Below are 19,645 nucleotides of genomic sequence, written 5' to 3' on the forward strand. Positions count from 1 at the left end.
TGTTGCGCCTTATTATGCCTTAGCTCTGCTGGTGGTGATGCTAAAGAATAACATGCCAAATGATAAAGCACTGTACAATCATATAACTTCCTCTTGTTGCAGTAGGTCGCGTGATGAGAAAACGGGACTGAAAAGTGTGTAATACATGCAGACTAGAGATCGGTCCAACAGGTAGGACAAAATCCATTGCAAAATATTAAAAGTCTTGTACTAGTTAATACTCCACAAACAAGCTTGAAACATACTGTAGCTGGATTAAGCAAAGAGAAAATAGTAATGTCAAATTATACTTTTTCATGAAGTTAAGTAGATAATTGGATTATTTTGATGTATTTTAATTGTGATTCTCAGTTGCTTTTTTGTGTAATTGTTTTTTCACAAAAAAAAAAATGTAATTACTTTAAGAAGCTTCATTTTCTTCATAACCAAAGTCAAATTATCTGTGAAACAAACGTGTGTATTATTTTGTGAAGCGTTTTGGATGTATGACCATACACAATAAATGCGCTATATAAATACACATTACTTACATTACCTACTAGGTAGTGAAAGCAGAAACTAATAAATAGTTTCTTGTAGCCAACAAGAAACAAAATAAATATACCCGCAGTAATAAATGAGCACATGCCTACTCATGATGAGACACGAGTTCCTGTATTTGATCAGCATGTGCTTTCGCTTTTACAGCACACCTAGCTTTATTAAAATGAGATACTTCTGTATGTTGTTTAAAAAAATGTTTTAATTCTGGGTTTTCAAAAAATGAGGCATGATACAAACAAATGCACAATTTGTGGGCAAAACAATGTGTACGGCACACCCACACTTCCTTCACGCTTATACAGGAAGGGAGGTGGGAGTTATGAAAGAGCTGTAGGTATATACACAACTGAACAGGGCTTGACATTAACTTTTTTGTTCATTGAACGTGTTTTTGTACGAAGTACTATAATTATATGAGTTAATTAACTGACTGTTATGGTTAATTGTAGGCATTGGCCGGTATGACATTTTGACGGTATGACAACCTTGGATAAAAATATTACGGTTTTACGCTTTCACTGTATCGTGCTCACTGTTAAAAAATAAATTATTTTTAAATGTCTGGGTAAAAAACTAAAACTTTTTCCCCATATATATGTATATATATATATATATATATATATATATATATATATATATATATATATATATATATATATATATATATATACACTGTAAAAAATTGCTGTTAAAAAACGGTCAGATTCTACGGTAAAATAATGTTTTTTCACTAAAACAGTAATATTCTGTTAAAAACAGTGCTTTCTGGCTAACATTTTTGTTTTCGAGAAAGTAAACAACTGCAGAAAACTGTGAGCTAACAGAGTTCAGATTCGATGTTTTGAAGTCTGTGTTTGAAATCACGCTTTGTGTCCTTGTTCACTATTTCATACACTAGTTAACTAATATAGTTCACCTGACAGAGTTAATGAACACTAATGAGTGAATTCAGACATTGATGAACACCTGCTGTTAATAATTACAATTACTGAAGAAAATAAACAAGAAATACAAACAGTGACTTGAGTTACAGCATTAAATAAAATAAAACAGCTTCAGTCTCAGCAGAGGATCATTTAACAACTCCACAAACAACAGCAGACACACTTATTACTGACTGATTTGACTTCCATACAATTCTCATTGAGATCCAACAGAAATTAAGATGTTTTTTGTGTCACCGTAATGGAGTGAGGGGCTGGTTTAGTTGGGCTCTTCACCCTTGAACTCATTTAAGAAGACTTTCCATCTGCTTGAATACAAAGTTTTTAAAACGTTTGTATTATGGCAATAAATTTGGAAAGTCAATAAATAGAGAAATCTATTTGTCTGAAATTAGTTCTGATAAATGTTTTGGTATAAATCTGGAAGAAGGGCCTCATGCAATAGATTTTATGCTTAGTTGCAGGTATTAATTTAATGAATGAGAAGTGGAAACAGAAAAGATACCTCCGTAATTACTTAACAGTTAAGAAATAACATACAAAAACAGTTCAGTTATGACAAATACACACTCAGATCTCATGAATCTGACCTTGTATCTCAACAATGGTAACATCTCAAATGTTTCATGCTGCAATGCATGCTGGGAGTGGCACTGTACAAATATCCCAGCATGCATTGTAATATAAATAAATGTTGTATAATGGTCTAACGGTTTTCTTTATTTGTGTTTGATTCTGCTGTTGTTTATGTTTAGACTTTCAGTTGCCTGTTTGTGAGTTAAACTGTTAATTTTGTTAAATTTGTTTTCACCATTATTGAGGTTCATATGCTGATTATTGATGTCTCTTTGAGTGCGATTTACACCATAGAGCAGTGTTATTGTCCAAGATATTCTTAAAAACTTCCAGAAATCATTGCCATATATATATACACATATAATGTAAAACAATAGATTTAACATTGAATTGGAGCAGTAAATTTTGTTATACTAAATGAGAACAGATTCTGCCATTTAATAGCAACATGAACATCACCAGATCTTATTTAGGTTTTTGGCTGGCTTGCCACAACAAAGGAGCTTTTCAAACAAAGTTCTTAACAATTGCAGCAGCCACGATATATAAATGTTAAATATGACAGGGCTAAGAGCCCAACTAAAGCAAACTCTGTTCTCCATGATGGTGACGTAAAACTTTAACTTTTTCTCAAGAAGAACTTTAGTAAATGTTATACAAAAATACATGTATTAAGTAATAAGTGTAGCTGGTGATGATGTTTGTAGAGTTGTTTAATCATCCGCTGATCATTTAAATGATTTAATCATTTGTTGTTCTTCAGGTTATTTCATTATAAAGCTGTGACTAAAGTTTTGTATGTTCTGTTCTTGTTTTTTCCCTTCAGTATTTCTTCATTTGTTTATCGTTAATCCTCAATTATCATTTAATTAGTCATTTAATTAATTAATTCACTTCAGCTTTGCTACATGTTTCTTGAACACTCAGTAGTGTGGACACTTCAATAAAAACTGAAGTATATGCTCTGGGGTTTAAAGGGTTAAAGGTGTGAGAGGTAAAAACACAGTGTAAAAATGTATTTTAACAGTAATATACTGTTAATTTACACAACGGAAATAGACTGTAAAAAAACAGTATATTGCTGGCAACCACAGCTGCCAGTAGATTACTGTTAAATCAAGGAAAAAACTGTATTTTACTGTAAAACCTGAAGCTAATTTCTTCTGTGTGTCACCGTTGTGGAGGAGAGTAGAGCCAGTGTTTGAGTTAAAGATGAACAATGAACTGCTGATGTTATTCTGCATGTTTCTCTATTTAAAGAAAGCGGCTGTTTATTGGCTGATGCAGTCAGAATCTCTCTGGTGATTCCAGATTTACATGTATGTGTGCTGTTGTGAAAAATAAGACATTAGAGTTCAACCGAACTTTTCTAATTAACTAAAATAAGTTATCATTATAAGTATGCTTTTAAGCATATATAGCACATTTTTTCATAAACTCATTCAGCAGTTGACCAAGTTGAGGCAGTTGCTTTCAGTGAGCAAAATGAGTTCACTTAAGAATTGTGTTAATCAATGTAGTCCATGTATTTTTACAGCAACATACTGTAAAATAACAGTACATTGCTGGTAACTGCAGCTGCCAGTATTTTACTGTTTTTTAACGGGACAATTTTTAACAGTGTATATATATATATATATTCTATTTTGAAAAGATTTTTAAGATTTATATTTTAGAACAGTAAACATGTCAGGCTATATAATTCAAATGAATCATTGACTTCTGTTGTTTTTGTTTCAAAAACACAGATTTCTTTTGTAATTTAAAACAGTATCTTTGGATAATTTTTCTGCAGGAGATCCTGATGTCCTAAAAAACTAAATAAAAAAGTATTTTAAAAATCTTATAGATACCTGAGGAAGGGTATTACATAAAATTTTGTCGGTTTTAAAACCTTGACCTTTCCAGACCACTTTATCTTTGATATCTTGAAAACAGTTATCGTCCTATGCCCAGTTAATTCCGTGTAATCATGCATAAGCTAATCGTTTCTTTAGGCCAAGTAATATATACTTTGAAAAGGACTTGAAAAATTGTATTCATTCATTTTCCTTCTCCTTAGTCCTTTATTTATCAGAAGTCACTGCCAATATGCTGCAATAGCTGACGGAATCAACCACCAACTATTCCACCATGTGCTTCCAGCCGCAACCCAGTACTGGGAAACACACACATAGGCTTAATTACACACTGACCAATACAGCCAATTTTGTTTAACCAATTCACTTATAGCACATGTCTTTGGACTGTGGGGGAAAGTGGAGAACCTGGAGAAAACCCATGCTAACACACAGAGAACAGGCAAACTTCACACAGAAATACCAACTGGCCTAGCCAGGACTTGAACTAGTGACCTTCTTGCTGTACTACCGTGCCTACCATTGATCCACACCTGAGAACGCATGAATAGCATGAATAAAGTCATGTTTAGATGAAGGGGGATGTAAAGGTAGAATGAGTGCAGGGTGTTCATTGTCAATTATGTGATAAGTAGTTGGGGTTAAGCCCTGCTCACACTGTGAGATTTTAGTTACGATTTTGTCACCTGAGACAAATTTCGGAAATCCAAAAATATTCCTGAAATCTTAGGCTAAAATCGGTGATCATTGATCGTTGGTTTGAAATGTTCACAGACAGCCTTATAATGCCTGTTGCGATCAGATTTGTCCTCCGATGAAGTTCTGGCATTGTCAGAAGATTTCAGACAGTTTCCTGCAGTGTGACATCACCTGCGATGAGCTTCAATCCAAGAACCAATAGGAGCTCCGAATTTAATGACACAATTCATGCGACAGTTCAGTTGACCGCAGGGAAATGTCAAAACAGTTTTTTTCTTCCTGGTTTTATTATTGAGACACGCTGTAGGCAAAATTGCCGCTACAGATTGTGTACATTCGCTGTGAGGCATCCTTTCAGATTGCGACATAGTGAAAGTGTCACGGGTAGATGAGGTAAAACTCCAGGGGCGTTTTCTTCTGGGTTTGGCGCATCTTCATTGGCATTCAGTCTGACTTTATGAAAGCTGAGATCTTACAGTGTGACATGATGTTCATGCAGTCTGACATGCTACAAACATTCAAGATTATAAAAATAATAAAAAATAAAAGAAATAAAAAATTAAATTCACACAGTGTGAGCCGGCCTTTAGGTAAAACACAGTCCAACAGTGATGAATAGGGTGGTGCTGGAGTGTCCTGGATGGCATGGTCAAAAGCCACAGAGAGCTGGGAGGACAGGTGACTGAGCAGTGATGGTAAGGCCAGACAGGAGGTGGTGAAGGCCTTGGATGAGGCACTGCAGACCAGAGATCCTGGAGAGTTGTCATCTGACCAGTAGTAGCCTGACTAGTGCACTAGTGATGCGCGGATGGCTGTTATATCCGCAGGTTGAGTAATGAAAAAATATGATATGATTAATTGCGGGTGGGTTGTGGGTGGATGAAGCAGGACATGGCAGTGGATCAGCAAAAAAGCAGAGAGTGGGCTTTGCAGAATGGGAAGATGAGACGCCCAAAATAATGGATGAAGTGCAAGAGTACTGTTTAAACTTTCAGTTAAAGGAGTCATGAGAGGAAAATCTGCTATCGTTCTGAGATAAATAAGATAGCTTATTTACACGACTGCAGTGCCTTGCGAGGAGAATCTTGTTAATTTCTACAGCAAGTGGTGAAAGCGAATGCTCATTCAGTGCAGCTGGAGGCGAGGCAGAGTTTAGGCACAGTAGATGCTATTCTGTTTTAGCACATTGCAAAGAAAAAGGCCATGTAAACACAACATAGCTGCCGTTTAGGCTAAAGTGGTACCCTTTTGTTATCTTGTTCCTGTATCTGTAAAAGATAAGATGTCTTATTTTTATTTTCTGTATTTGAAAACAAAGAAAATATTGTGCAAAGACCAACTTTAGTTTTTATTAATAAATATTCACTTAATTTTTACGATTAACGTAGGCTATTATTTTACTACCTGAGATGTGCAGATTAGCTCACTGAATCTGCTGTTAATATCTAAAGTGACCTACAGTATCATCATGCCTAAAACAAAGAATTCGACTTAAAAACGTTACAATCGGGTGCGGTTTATATATATATATATATATATATATATATATATATATATATATATATATATATATATATATTGTGGCGAGATAGAGAGAACACACGCAAGCAGTGGTATATTTTCACACTTTGCCCCAGAGAGTGATTTATTTACAATCGTACTGAGAGTGTATGGCGGAGCGATCGCTCGGTCTTCTGGCCGGGAAGAGTGTAGGGGTTCTGGGGTAAAGGGTGAGGCCGTGCAGGTAGGAGAGAGAGAGAGAGAGAGAGAGAGTGGTGATGGTGAGCTGCTTAAGTCCGCTGTGGGAGAAAAGAGACACAGGTATCAGCCAGGGAGTCATTTGAGTAAAAATGAAGCTCTCAGTCTCTGGGTTGGTCGCGGCTTATATCCGTGTCTCTTGATGGGTCTCAGCTGTGTTTGATTTGGGTTGATGACAAGGGAATTGGTGTGGATCCGGGACCACGGTGACGTTGCATCGGTGAACTCGCCGCATTTTATATATATATATATATATATATATATATATATATATATATATATATATATATATATATCAGATAAAGGTATATGTGCGGGAGGGTGGATGATTAGTATAAAGCCAGAGGGAACTAAACTAAGAAATAAAACCATAAACTAAAATATCAAAAAGGGAAATACTGAAAATAAAGAAAAGAAATTAAATTAGATTTAACTTTTAAAATAAAACAGGAAAAAATTACCAAAAAGGAAACTAAACACTTAAAGACACTAAATTAAATAAACAATAAAAAGAGTATAATTACTTAAACAAAAAAACTATAAAAGGATAAACTGATTAGGTTAAACAGTAGAAGTCTACAGACAAGACAAACACATACAAACATGAGACAAAGCACAAAGACAGCTCAAACAGCTACACAGAGAAAAAAAAACAGTCAAGTAATCAGCAGCAAACACAAGTAAAATGTACTGACTATGTTTACATGGACATCAGTAATTGAATTATTTGCCTTAATCTCATTCATTTAATCATTTTCTTGTCGGCTTAGTCCCTTTATTAATCCGGGGTCGCCACAGCAGAATGAACCGCCAACTTATCCAGCAAGTTTTTACGCAGCGGATGCCCTTCCCGCCACAACCCATCTCTAGGAAACATCCACATACACATTCACACACACTACGGACAATTTAGCTTACCCAATTCACCTGTACTGCAAGTCTTTGGACTGTGGGGGAAACCAGAGCACCCGGAGGAAACCCACGCAAAGAGAACATGCAAACTCCACACAGAAACACCAACTGAGCCGAGATTCGAACCAGCGACCCAGCAACCTTCTTCTAGTTCTAGTTCTAGTTTCATGTCATTTAAGGTGTTTCATATTAAATTTGTCGACTATGCCTAAAGGTTTAAAAAAAGCCTATATATCAAAGAAGATGGACAAATGAGAACCTTTCTGACATAAACTATAGTAAAACAGCTTGTCAAAAGCTGCAAACAGATTAGATACAGGAATATCAATTTTAATTTTAATTAACTTTAATTATCAGCTGTTAGTCAGCGCCCGCTCTTTTTTTTTCCTGGTCATTGCGCCTTTGCCTTGTGCAGTGTAAATGCAGCCTAAAGGCTGATTTGTACTTCTGCGTCAAACACCGGCGTATGCTACGGCGCTGACGCATAGCCCTTCGCCGTGGCCGTGGGAGTCACTGACGTGCACATCTCAAAAAATTTAACTACGTCGCAACAACGCGTAGCGCAAGCTCTGTGGTTGGTCGGCTTGGTAGCGCTGACGAGTCTGGGCGGGACCGAGAGCCGCGCGAATGGCGCGAGCTGGGAGCAAGCCCAATGGAGCGATTGTTTACAAGTGTGGAGTCCCGTGAAGGAGCTCTGGATGGAAAGATTTGTTTTGTGTTTACCTCATAGTTAAAGTTGTTGCACGTACGCCGGTTCCTGCCTCAAAATGAGCGAGTTTAAGCCACTTGTACATCCAGGAAGTGTTCAGGAAAAGCAAAATAGCAGCGAAGAAACTCGACACAGAGGAACATTTACACCTCACTGCCAACTAGCGTTTCGGAAGTGTAATCCAGACCAACAGAGACAGCAAGCAGAAGTATAAATGCACAGCTACGGGCGTTGCATGCGCCGATGGCTACGCCGGTCACTTGACGCAGAAGTATAAACCAGGCTTAACAAGGACTAGATGAGGGCTAAACGAGGGGGCGTGGCAGCAGGAAACAAGGAAGGAGGAACAGAGGAGCACATGCCAGACACAAACACAGGTTAAGCCATGTGCTCAGACACAAGTTAAACACAGACACATTGAACAAGGATAACACAGACACAACATGGTACATAGACATATGACAGGAAATCCTAATATCAGTAATCAAGATTAATCAAGAAATCAAGATTAGATATAAATTTCCCAAACTAATAATGTTTAATCTGCAAAAACCTTTGGGTTTGTGTGATTTAATTTGATTGAGGTGATATTTTGATATTTGGTTTAGTCCCACTTTCCGAGTGCATGTTGTTTAATAATGTTTTTGTTACATTCCACAGTGATTTTCTACCGTCAACAATAAATGAATTCACATTTTCACCATGACATCCATGAATACATCATATCAAATGGTGAACTTCTCCTGTTCCATCAATATGACTGACTGGGAAACAGCCATAAACCATCTCTACACATACTTTTACCTGATTATCTTCATTCCAGGAGTGCTGAGCAACACACTGGCTCTTTGGGTGCTGTGTCGATTTGTAAGGTCAGCAATTCATGATTGATAAAACTTGTGTTGTGTTGGAGGACTATTGTTAGGCTTCTTCTACTTCTTTTTCTGTCCTAAAAGTGCAGTCCATCGTGAACATATGCACAGCACTTCACATTTACCACATGTTGTTATGGTTAAGCTTTATTCAAAAATATATTCAATCCTTTATATTTTTCCACATTGTACAACCAATAAGGACAATGTTAAAAAGTTTTCTGTGCAAATTTATTAAACACTTAAGTTGAATTCCTATTATTAACTAACAGTTTTGTAGTGTGATACTACAAGTATACTTAGCAAAAAAAGTTTTCAAAAGAACTTAAAACAAAGTGTGCTGTTTGTAGCCAATTCGGAACAATATGGCATTATTCAGCATATTTGTACTTAGCAGTTGTATATTTATTGTATGTGCAGTGCATCAGGAAAGTATTCATAACCCTTCATTTTGCCCACATTCTCCTATGTTACAGCCTTATTCCAAAATGGATTAAATTCACTTATTTCCTCAACATTCTACACACAATATCCCGTAATGACAATGTGAAAAAATATTTTTTTAAATTGTTGCGAATTTATTAAAAATAAAAAACTGAAAAATCACATGTACATAAGTATTCACAGTCTTCGCCGTGAAGCTCTAAATTGAGCTCATGTACATTTTGTTTCCACTGATCATTCTTGAGATGTTTCAGCGGCTTAATTTGAGTTCACCTGTGGTAAATTCAGTTGATTGGACATGATTTGAAAAGGCATACACCTGTCTATATAAGGTCCCAGGGTTGACAGTGCATGTCAAAGCTTAAACCAAGCATGAAGACAAAGGAATTGTCTTTAAAACTCCGGGATAGGATTGTTTTGAGGCACAAGGCTGGGGAAGGTTACAGATAAAATTTCTGTTGCTCTGAAAGTTCCAATGAGCACAGTGACCTCCATCATCAGTAAGTGGAAGATGTTTGGAACCAACAGGACTCTTTCAAGAGTTGGCCAGCAATCTAAGCTGAGTGATCGGAGAAGAATGGCCTTGGTCAGGGAAGTGATCAAAAACCCAATGGTCTCACTGTCTGAGCTCTAGCATTCTTCTGTGGAAAGAGGAGAACCTTATAGAAGAACAACCATCTGTAAAGCAATCCACCAATCAGGCTTGTATGGTACAGTGGCCAGACAATAGCCACTCCTTAGTAAAGAGCACATAAGCCCACCTGGAATTTGCCAAAAGGCATTTAAAACAAAATTCTCTAGTCTGATGAGACTAAAATTGAACTCTCTGGAGTGGATGCCAGGCGTTACGTTTGGAGAAAACTAGGCACCGCTCATCACCAGGCTAATACCATCCCTACAGTGAAGCATGGTGGTAGCAGCATCATGCTGTGGGGATGTTTTTCAGCAGCAGGACCTGGAAGACTATTCAGGATAGAGGGAAGGATGAATGCAGCAATGTACAGAGACATCCTGAATGATAACCTGCTTCAGAGTGCTCTTGACCTCAGACTGGGGCGATAGTTCATCTTCCAGTAGAACAATGACCCAAAGCACACCGCCAAAATATCAATGGAGTGGCTTCAAAACAACTTGGTGAATGTTCTTGAGTGGCCCAGGCAGAGCACAGACCATCCTATCAAACATCTCTGGAGAAATCTTAAAATGGTTGTACACCGTGGCTTCCCATCCAACCTAATAGAGCTTGAGAGGTACTGCAAAGAGGAAGGGGAAAAAATTCCCAAGGTGTGTGAGGCTGTAATTGCTTGTAATGCCAAAGGTGCATCAACATAGTATTGAGCAAAGGCTGTGAATACTTATGTACATGTGATTCTTCAGGTTTTTTATTTTTAATAAATTTGCAAACAAGTTAAAAAATACTTTTTTTTTACATTGTCATTATGGGGTATTGTGTGTAGAATTTGGAAGAAATACATTAATTTAATTCATTTTGGAATAAGGCTGTAACATAAAAATGTGTGAAGCGCTATGAATACTCTTCGAATGTACTGTATACACTCATAATGTATTTGTAAAGTACTTGTAACACAAATGAAATACATTAATATCACTAATCAAGCACATAATGAACTTTCAAAGGCATATTCTTACTATGTACTTACAATTAAAACTACACCAGATACACTAAAAGTTATGAGGTACTGTAATTTAATTACAATTACAATATACCTAGAACCAAATTAGTTCTTCCAAAAAAGGATTAGTTAGCAAAGTTAGCTAATTAATAACACGTTTGAAGATGCTCTTTACTGACAATTAGTCCAGCTTTAAGAATACTTAGCATATTTGTTTTGTGATTTGTGCATTAATGGATTTGCTCTTCAGTGTTTGGACTTTCAGCAGTGAAAACTAACCACGCTGAACTTAACTAAACTGAACTTAAACTCTCAAAACTAGACTGACACAGTTTCAATTTAATAGAACTTTTATGTTAAGCTGCTTTGACACAATCTACCTAGTAAAAGTGCTTTAGAAATAAAGATGAATTGAATTTGATTTTGATTGATTGGTTTGAATTTGATTGTTTTTTTTTCACACAATGTTAGGCCTTAGTTCAAATTAAGGCATTTAAGCAGCTTTTATAACAATACAAATTTGAGAAATACATTTCTGGAGTGCATCTTGCAACACAATGACTGGCTTGTTTTACGATCTGTCACTGCACGTTATTTTTGTCCAGACAGCTCAACCACACAGTTTAGTCAACTGATAAAAAGCTAATGACACTTAATCACAGTTGTCATACACATGCATAAAACTCCTTCATATTCAAGACGTATCATGATTATAAAGGTGTCATGACTGTTTTCTGAACTCTCGCTTCAGTGTTCATCTAACAGTAAAAGTGCGTGATTTCTAAAGACCAGATGTTGCTTTTGGACACCTGTTGCTGTGACCTATTTCTGTTTCTCTGCTCAGCATTTCCTCTAAAGCCTTCAATTCTCTTTAATTCACAGCAAGAAGACGAAAGCCATCATCTTCATGATCAACCTGACCGTGGCTGACCTGGCTCATGTGCTCTCCTTGCCTCTTCGAATTCATTACTACATCCAACAGGACTGGCCTTTTGGCAACGAGTTATGCCTGCTCTGCTTTTACCTGAAATACCTAAACATGTACGCAAGCATTGCATTTCTGGTCTGCATCAGCATTCAGCGCTGTGGTTTTCTCATGCACCCGTTTCATGCTAGGCGCTGGAAGTCCCGCTATGACGTCTGCATCAGTATCACGGTATGGGTTGTGGTTGGTCTCTGCTGTTCGTCCTTCATTTTAATGAGGAGCAAATCGAATTCGTCACTGGGTAACAGAAGCTGCTTCAAAGACCTGCCAATGCGCAAGCTGAATTTTCAGTTAGCCATTTCTATGATGGCCGCCGCTGAACTCTTTGGATTTCTTGGTCCGTTATTCATCATTGGCTTCTGTAATTACTTAATAGAGAACTCTATGAGACAGCGGAACAAACAGCAGCAGTCTACTAGTGACACAAGAAAGGCCTTGCGCATGGTTAGAGTGTGCACAGGAGTTTTCCTCTTCTGCTTTGCACCCTATCACATCAACTTCCTCCTGTACCTGATGGTATCACAAAGCATCATAACAAACTGTGAAGCGAGTCAGGTCATCAAACAGTTTCACCCCATTTCTCTGTGTATGGCAAGCCTTAACTGCTGCCTCAACCCTCTTATCTATTATTTTCTGACTACTGAGTTCAAGCAGCAGCTCTCTCACCATGGCAGCTCAGTGCTTAGAGGACGACTGATGAGTATGGAGAGCACATCTTCATATAAGGAATGAGTGTTGCATAATTTGAAAATATACCTGTATATAAATTTCTTTTTTGCTTGTGTAAAAAAAAAACTGCATTATAAGTTGCTTTTAAACAATGTACAAACTGAAGCCTGTATATTTTGGGCTATACTTTGCTTGGAATATACAATTAAAAAAAAAATGATCTGAAATAAATAAACAAATAACAAAATAATAATGATGTCTTAAGTTGCATTGGTATATTTAAAAAAAAACAAAAAAAAAACGCATTGTATGGGTCAAAATTATTGCCTTTTCTTTTATGCCAAAATCATTGGAAAATAAACATGGAATCTCCTTTCACTGTTATCCTGATGACTGTCAAATTTATGTTCCCCTTAAAAGGACAGATGGCCTTCCACTAAATGCACTGGACTCATCTATAAAGGACATTAAGGGATCTATTTTGACGGTCCATGCGCAAAGCGCAGGGCGCAAACGCTTTCAGGGCGTGTCAGAATCCACTTTTGCTAATATAAGGACGGAAAAATCCACTTTGCGCCGTGGCGCATGGTCTAAAAGAGTTGTTTTTTTTTCTTAATGAGTTATAGGTGTGTTTTGAGAATAAACCAATTAGAGTCTCATCTCCCATTCCCTTTAAGAGTCAGTTGCGTATTTGCTATTTACATGACGTAAAGTAAGTGAAAGTGAAAAAACTGAGCATTTCACTAGCAGGAAAGCAGTTAAACAGAGCATCTACAGCGCGAGAATGAGAGATAAATTATTAACTTTCACTTTCGCTCTCGTGGATAAAGGGAAACCTTGTAGGCACAGACATCAATTAGCCTATAAATAATTAATTTCGTTTGTTAAGCGCAAATATTTGTTTTAAAACTATTTCTAAATTCAGTTCTAATTTCCAGCAAACGAATAAATAAACAATAATAATGAAGTGTGTTCAAAAACTTTAGTTATATCCAAATACTCATGCTGTGCCCCATATGTTCAAAAACCTGACAGGTGGGCAAATCTAAGCTTGTTTTTAATAAAACAAATATAAATATGGATATAATAAATAATACTGCTAATAATAATAACATTATACAAAAGCAAGTTGAATGAACTGAAAAAGCCTCCCGAGATGAAGGCATGAAGGCAGTGGTTTTTATATTTATGTAGGCTAGAAAATAATATGTTTTGTAATATTTTAATCCTTTATATTTATATCCTATATATATTCTTATTATATCCTATATATATATATATATATATATATATATATATATATATATATATATATATATCCTTAATATTTTAGTTCTTTTTCATATGTAGAGATATTTGCGTATTGCTCTACATCTTGTGTGTATTAAGCAGTGTGTAAGCGAGGCGCACAACTAGTGCGCTTTGCGCTGGACAATAGACCAGCTTTGTTCTGGTCTAAAGAACAGAATATTATAGTTTCTCAAAATAGCAACGCGTCAGCAATGTGCCAAAACATGCCTGCTTTTTTAGATCAGAACGCCCATGGGCGCACATATGAGTGAAAATGCATTTGCTATTTAAACAGCGTGGCGCAAAATGTCAAAACGACTCTTGCGCCAAGCTGAAACTAGCAAACAACTATTGTATCGCGCCTTGCGCCACATTGCGCCGGGTGTATGATAGGGCCCTTTATCTTGGATGGCACTGAATTTTCTCCATTTTAATGATGCTGTTTGGCTCCAGTTCCAACATCGCTCATTCTGTACGCCTGAATAATCTTGAAGCTTTCTGTAAGCCAGAGATTGTAAACCTGGGTTTTAAATGGATCCTGAACTAATGTTTGAAAGCCAGATTCGGTCTGTTGTTCGCTCTAGCCTCTTTCACTTAAGACAACTGGCCAAAATTAAGCACGTTTTATCACACAAGCACTTTGAAACAGTAATCTATGATTTTGTAACCTCCCGCTTGGACTACTGCAATGCCCTTTATTGTGGGGTGAGTCAGTTTTCTATTTCTCGACTGCAACTTGTTCAGAATACAGCTGCACGTCTTTTAACTGGCACACGCAAAGCACATCACCCCGATTTTATCTTCTCTTCATAAGGATTGTACAAATCTGATACCTGGTATCCTAAAAGTTTGCACCTCTTACCCTAAAAAAATCTAAACTGTTTTTCCTACAAAAATACAAACAGGTTATGTTTCCAGCTGTCTTTTTCTTTTTTTTTTATTCTATATTAACAGCAATGCTCCGTTTAAGCCCTCGTCATAGTAGTCATTCTAATAGCAGTCATATTTCCATCTGTTTCAAGCTAAATTACATATCAACAGTATAAAACCGAGATGTGATCACAATCTGAGCACTTGCGATCAATATATTCCCTCTCAACTGTTTTTCAGTCATTTATAACACTCATGTCCATATTAGAGCTACAGTTCACCAATGTTTTTGTCCGTTGTTTAGAGATTTAGTCATTATACTGGGTTACTGTCTGCTTTTATATTTGATGTCTGAATAATATTTGCTGGTAGGGAAAATCTAATTGTTCACTTCTGCTATTTATACTTTGATTTGCATTTCAATTTATTTTTTTTCTACAGAACTGCAAATTAGAATAGAAACTGAATAAAGATCACATAAACAAACTGACAGTTATAGCTACTGTACATTGTTATGGGTCAATGAGGGTAATATTTGACACAAATCCATCAGTTTCGCCTTTCTGGTTGTTCGTTTTATGAATAATTTACGTACATCACTGTCCATGCGTGTTACCTTGTCAATTAGTAACGCTAGATTTCATTGCATAACAATTAGTCTATCATGCTTTGTAGCTATAAAAAAGAAATCACTGTTTTAATTTGTTATTATTGGATTATTTTCAAAGGGTCACGAAACACCAAAACACATTTTTTGAGCTGTTGACAGTCGTATATGTGTCCCACACTGCTAAAAACACTATTAAGACACCTATATTTCACTAAAAAGTGTAAATTGGTTGTTTTTGCGTTATTTCAAGCAAATTCGTACTTCCGGTTTGAAACGAATTTTTGAAGCTACGTCACGGTCATGACATAATAGCGTTGTATTCCAGCGTGCAGACTGGGCGTCTGTGCCAGAGTGAGTCTTATTACGTCTTACAGTGTGATGCATTAATGCATGAGTAAGGCTTGGTTCAAACCAATCAGCGCGCTCTATTGTGCAACTTCATTAATATTCATTACTGTCACAGTGCTTACGACACTCACACCACGTTGTGTTGGCAAAACAAGTGTGAAGTGTTGCTTTTATAGTTTGCTGCAGTTAAGTTTCGTTTTCATTTTCTCTCTGTGAGAGCTCAGACTCACGTGTGGATTACTGTGTGCGCGACGCTCGACAACAATAACTTATGTGTCTAAGGAGGAACATTGTTTACCTGAGAGCTGTTCTCATCTGCAAACGCTGAGATCCGGATTCGCTTGTAGTCTCCTCTTCATAAAGACGCGGCTCTAGTTGCTGGTGATTGTCCTGTCTCTACAGATTTGGTAAGTGAGCGAGCAGTGCTCTTTGTTTATTCAGTTTGTTCGTATCGAACAAACTATTGCACCGAGTGTAAACATGTTAGCACCACAACCAAACTTTTACCTCGTGTAGGGTTTTTACCGCATTTTGTGACCGGAATAACAAACGAGGCTTTCTGACGCTACCTGCCATGTGCATCTAAGTTTCCGGGAAATGCGGAGGGTTTTTTTCTCTCATTCGCCGTGCGGTATCAAACATTGCATGAAAAATACACGCTTGCAGCAGTTCCTCGAATCAAACATCTCGTTTGTCGCGAGGGGCATGAATGAATTCCCTGAATGAAAGAGCCAAACTGCAGTTAAAGTCCACCATTTAATAATTTGGCAAACAATTCGACTACACATGTCCATGTAGGTTAAACACCATCACTTTCTCCTGTGTGTTTGTGTGTATTTTGACTCCGAGAAACTTGCGCGTGCCCAAATAGACACTCCCACACTATCCCACTTTTCTTCCTCCGACACTCCCCCCTAAACAGAGCTGGACACGCCCACTTTTCTGACTTTTTCAAAGTAGAGGTGTGAAAACACCCTGCTGAAACGAGGGGGTTTCATGGCCCTTTAAACCTCTCCTGCTGTGCATGAACTAAGTTCTTGATTGGTCAGCGTATGAGGCGGCTAGGCTAACCTAGCTTCAATTTTGATTAAGTTATTTTCTAATCTTCTGCATATTAAGTCGTGAATATACCCCTGTAACGCATACTGCAGTACTTTTTTGTTTGGCTTTCTCGTATTTCTCACCTGTTTGCCAAAAATGACTAAATATATCCCTGGCAATGTCTGACACTGGCTCTTTCATATTGTAATAGACGTGCCAGGCATGAAAGCTTGACAGGCGTAGCAACAGTAACTAAGGAGGGCGGAGCTTAGCGAAGGGTCAATTCAACACTTTGATCTAATGGTTAATTCATAAATAAAAGTAAATAAACATGCTTGCATGTGCCACTAAATTCTGAATGTTTGTATGCATGTCTTGGGCAAAAACAGATTACTGAAAGTCTGAACATATACAACGGCAGAATCAAAAGCAAATGAAAACTATAAGAGCATTAATCTACATAATTTATTTATATTTTTTTACAATGCATACTGAGATTTTCAATAGTATCTGGATGCAGCCTTTATGATGCAAGCTGAGATTGCATCACTCAGCGATGCAATGTCAGACACAATGCACTCAATAGAGTTAGTGACGTCACTGTGACGGGTATAGGGTTAGGGGATGGGGTTAGGTGAGCGCAACTAAAAGCATTGGATGGAGCCCAGATTGCACTGCACCGAGTCTGCAGCCAGACCCCTCTCGAGATTTTTGTACTGTGCCGTACCCAGCATGCATTGGAGCATGGGGCATTTTAATTTTTACTATTGTGGAGGTTCAAGGTTTTATTCATGTGATCTGAGGGTGTCTTCATAATAACTGAACTGTTTTTTTTTTTTTTAACTCCGTAAAAGAACTAGTTACATTTCATGTATATGCTTGTCATTAATAAAGATATGAAACTTAGTGTAGACAATTAAAAAACAGCAAAATATTGCATAAGATTAATCAGTCACACCTTTAAATAAACATATTGTAATCAGAGCAAAACTAGATTAATTTAACAATTGATTTTTTTAATTTTTTGCTATAAAAAAAATTGTTATAGCATAGCCAGAGGAAAAACTAAAATAAAAAGTCATGAGTGAAGAGCCCAACTAAAGCAACACAAAGTCAACACCATTACAGTGACAGCAAACAAAATAAAATGCCTGAACTTCCTGTTAATTCTCACAAAGTGTGTAATTCTTAATAAGAACTGTCACAAAGTAGGGCACAAAGTGTGACTTCAAACATAAAAAAGTCGACTCCGAGCTCTGTTAATTCACTGTTAACTGTTGTTGGCTACTTTCTCGGAAACAAGAAGATTACCAAGAATGCACTGAAAATCATTGTTTTAGTGACAAAAAATATATATTTAGAATGTGTACAATTTTTGTAGCAATGTATTACAGTGTAGAAGGCACCTTTTTGTATTTGTTTCAGTTTCTTGATTTTATACAGTGCATGTTCTAACAAATTTATGTATTAAATGACTCAGTGTCTATGTACAGTAAATAAATCTCTCATGTGGTTTATTTTATATTTCAAACATTGTTCATTAGTTTCCCTTTATGACAGTTGAAATTTTTGAAAGCCACAAGGGGGAACTCATGAACAGTGTTTCCCTCTGTAAAAGGACAGTAGAACTTAAGAGCCCTTTATAAAGGAATTATTCATATTTCTTTGTATTTGTTTTTTGAGAAAGAGAGAGAGTAAGGAAGAGAGGAATACACTTAATTTGTACCACAGCGCACTACCAACCCTCTAAACAAAGTGTTGTTTTGTCTTTGTCAACATTTCCTGCACATCATTCTTGTTTAGTGTTTAGAGGCCTTCAGCAATGCTTCTATATTTGTACATTTCTATAAAGTGTTGCAGAGGCCTTTTGTAATCGATGCACGCTTCATATAACACTTTCGTGAGAATAAATTTGGCAGTACCTTGCCTTTGTGTGCATGCAGGGCAACTGTGAAAACCTCAATTGAAAGTGGTAAAACCTTTCTCTCTTTTGTGTGCATGTGTGTCAAGGAAGTCAACAATTACAATAAATAAAAGTTTGAGGAAGAAAAAATGTTCAGCTGACTTCCTGTACATTTTGTTACTGAATAAAAATTAAATGAAAGAACACAGCAATAAAAATAAAACTGCTCTCTTTTAAGTCATAAAACAAATGTTGTCTTTTAATGATACATTCATGTCTTCAACAGGAACTGTGACTACAAAAAAAAGGAACTGGGACTACATTTTTATGTGTAGGCCCTTTCTCAGGGTGTTCTTTTGGTTTACATTTAACATTTTATAATTTCAATTGTTGCAGTACCTGTTTTCCTTTGTTTTAGTTCTAGTTTCTAAAAACTTGTCCCGAAACATCCATTACCAACTGTTCACTAACGCAAATGGGGAAGAAAGGTGATTTAGGTGACTCTAAACAAGGCATGCTTGTTCGTGCTAGACAGGCTGTTCTGAATATTTCAGAAACTGCTGATATACTGGGATTTTCAAGCACCACCAGAATGTGTCAGAGTTTGGCATCGACAACATGAAAGCATGGATCCATCCTGCCTTGTATCAACGTTTCAGGCTGCTGCTGGTGGTGTAATGGTGTGGAGGATATTTTCTTGGCACACTTTGAGCCCATTATTACCAATTGAGCATTGTGTCAACACCACAGCCTACATGAGTATTGTTGCTGACCATGTCCATCCCTTTATGACCACAGTGTACCCATCTTCTGATGGCTACTTCCAGCAGGATAATGTGCCATGTCATAGAGCGCAAATCATCCCAGACTGGTTTCTTGAACATGAAAATGAGTTCACTATACTCAAATGGCCTTCACATTCACCAGATCTCAATCCAATATGAGTGTGTGTGTGTGTGTGTGTGTGTGTGTGTGTGTG

The 19,645-nt window shown here is 37.0% G+C and overlaps 1 protein-coding gene and 1 long non-coding RNA gene across 3 annotated transcripts in view; both read left to right on the forward strand.

Annotated features, from left to right (window-relative positions):
- The first annotated feature begins 90 nt into the window (after window positions 1-90).
- On the forward strand, window positions 91-12,811 carry p2ry10 (P2Y receptor family member 10). Its single transcript, NM_001089527.1, is given in 3 exon segments — window positions 91-171; window positions 8,661-8,872; window positions 11,833-12,811. Coding segments are annotated over 2 exon segments (1,005 nt in total). The 5' UTR covers window positions 91-171; window positions 8,661-8,702; the 3' UTR covers window positions 12,668-12,811.
- Window positions 2,986-19,645, forward strand: part of LOC147840776 (uncharacterized) — a 1,215,461-nt gene continuing 1,198,801 nt past the window's right edge. The window contains exon 1 of one of the 2 annotated variants that reach the window (XR_015507215.1): window positions 2,986-3,136. This is a non-coding gene — a long non-coding RNA (uncharacterized LOC147840776). Of the gene's footprint in view, window positions 3,261-19,645 lie in introns of both variants that reach the window. The other variant, XR_015507214.1, reaches the window with a different exon arrangement.

The sequence above is a fragment of the Danio rerio genome, chromosome 14 (assembly GCF_052040795.2).
Source record: "Danio rerio strain M-AB ecotype USA chromosome 14, GRCz13ab, whole genome shotgun sequence".
NCBI lineage: Eukaryota > Metazoa > Chordata > Actinopteri > Cypriniformes > Danionidae > Danio > Danio rerio.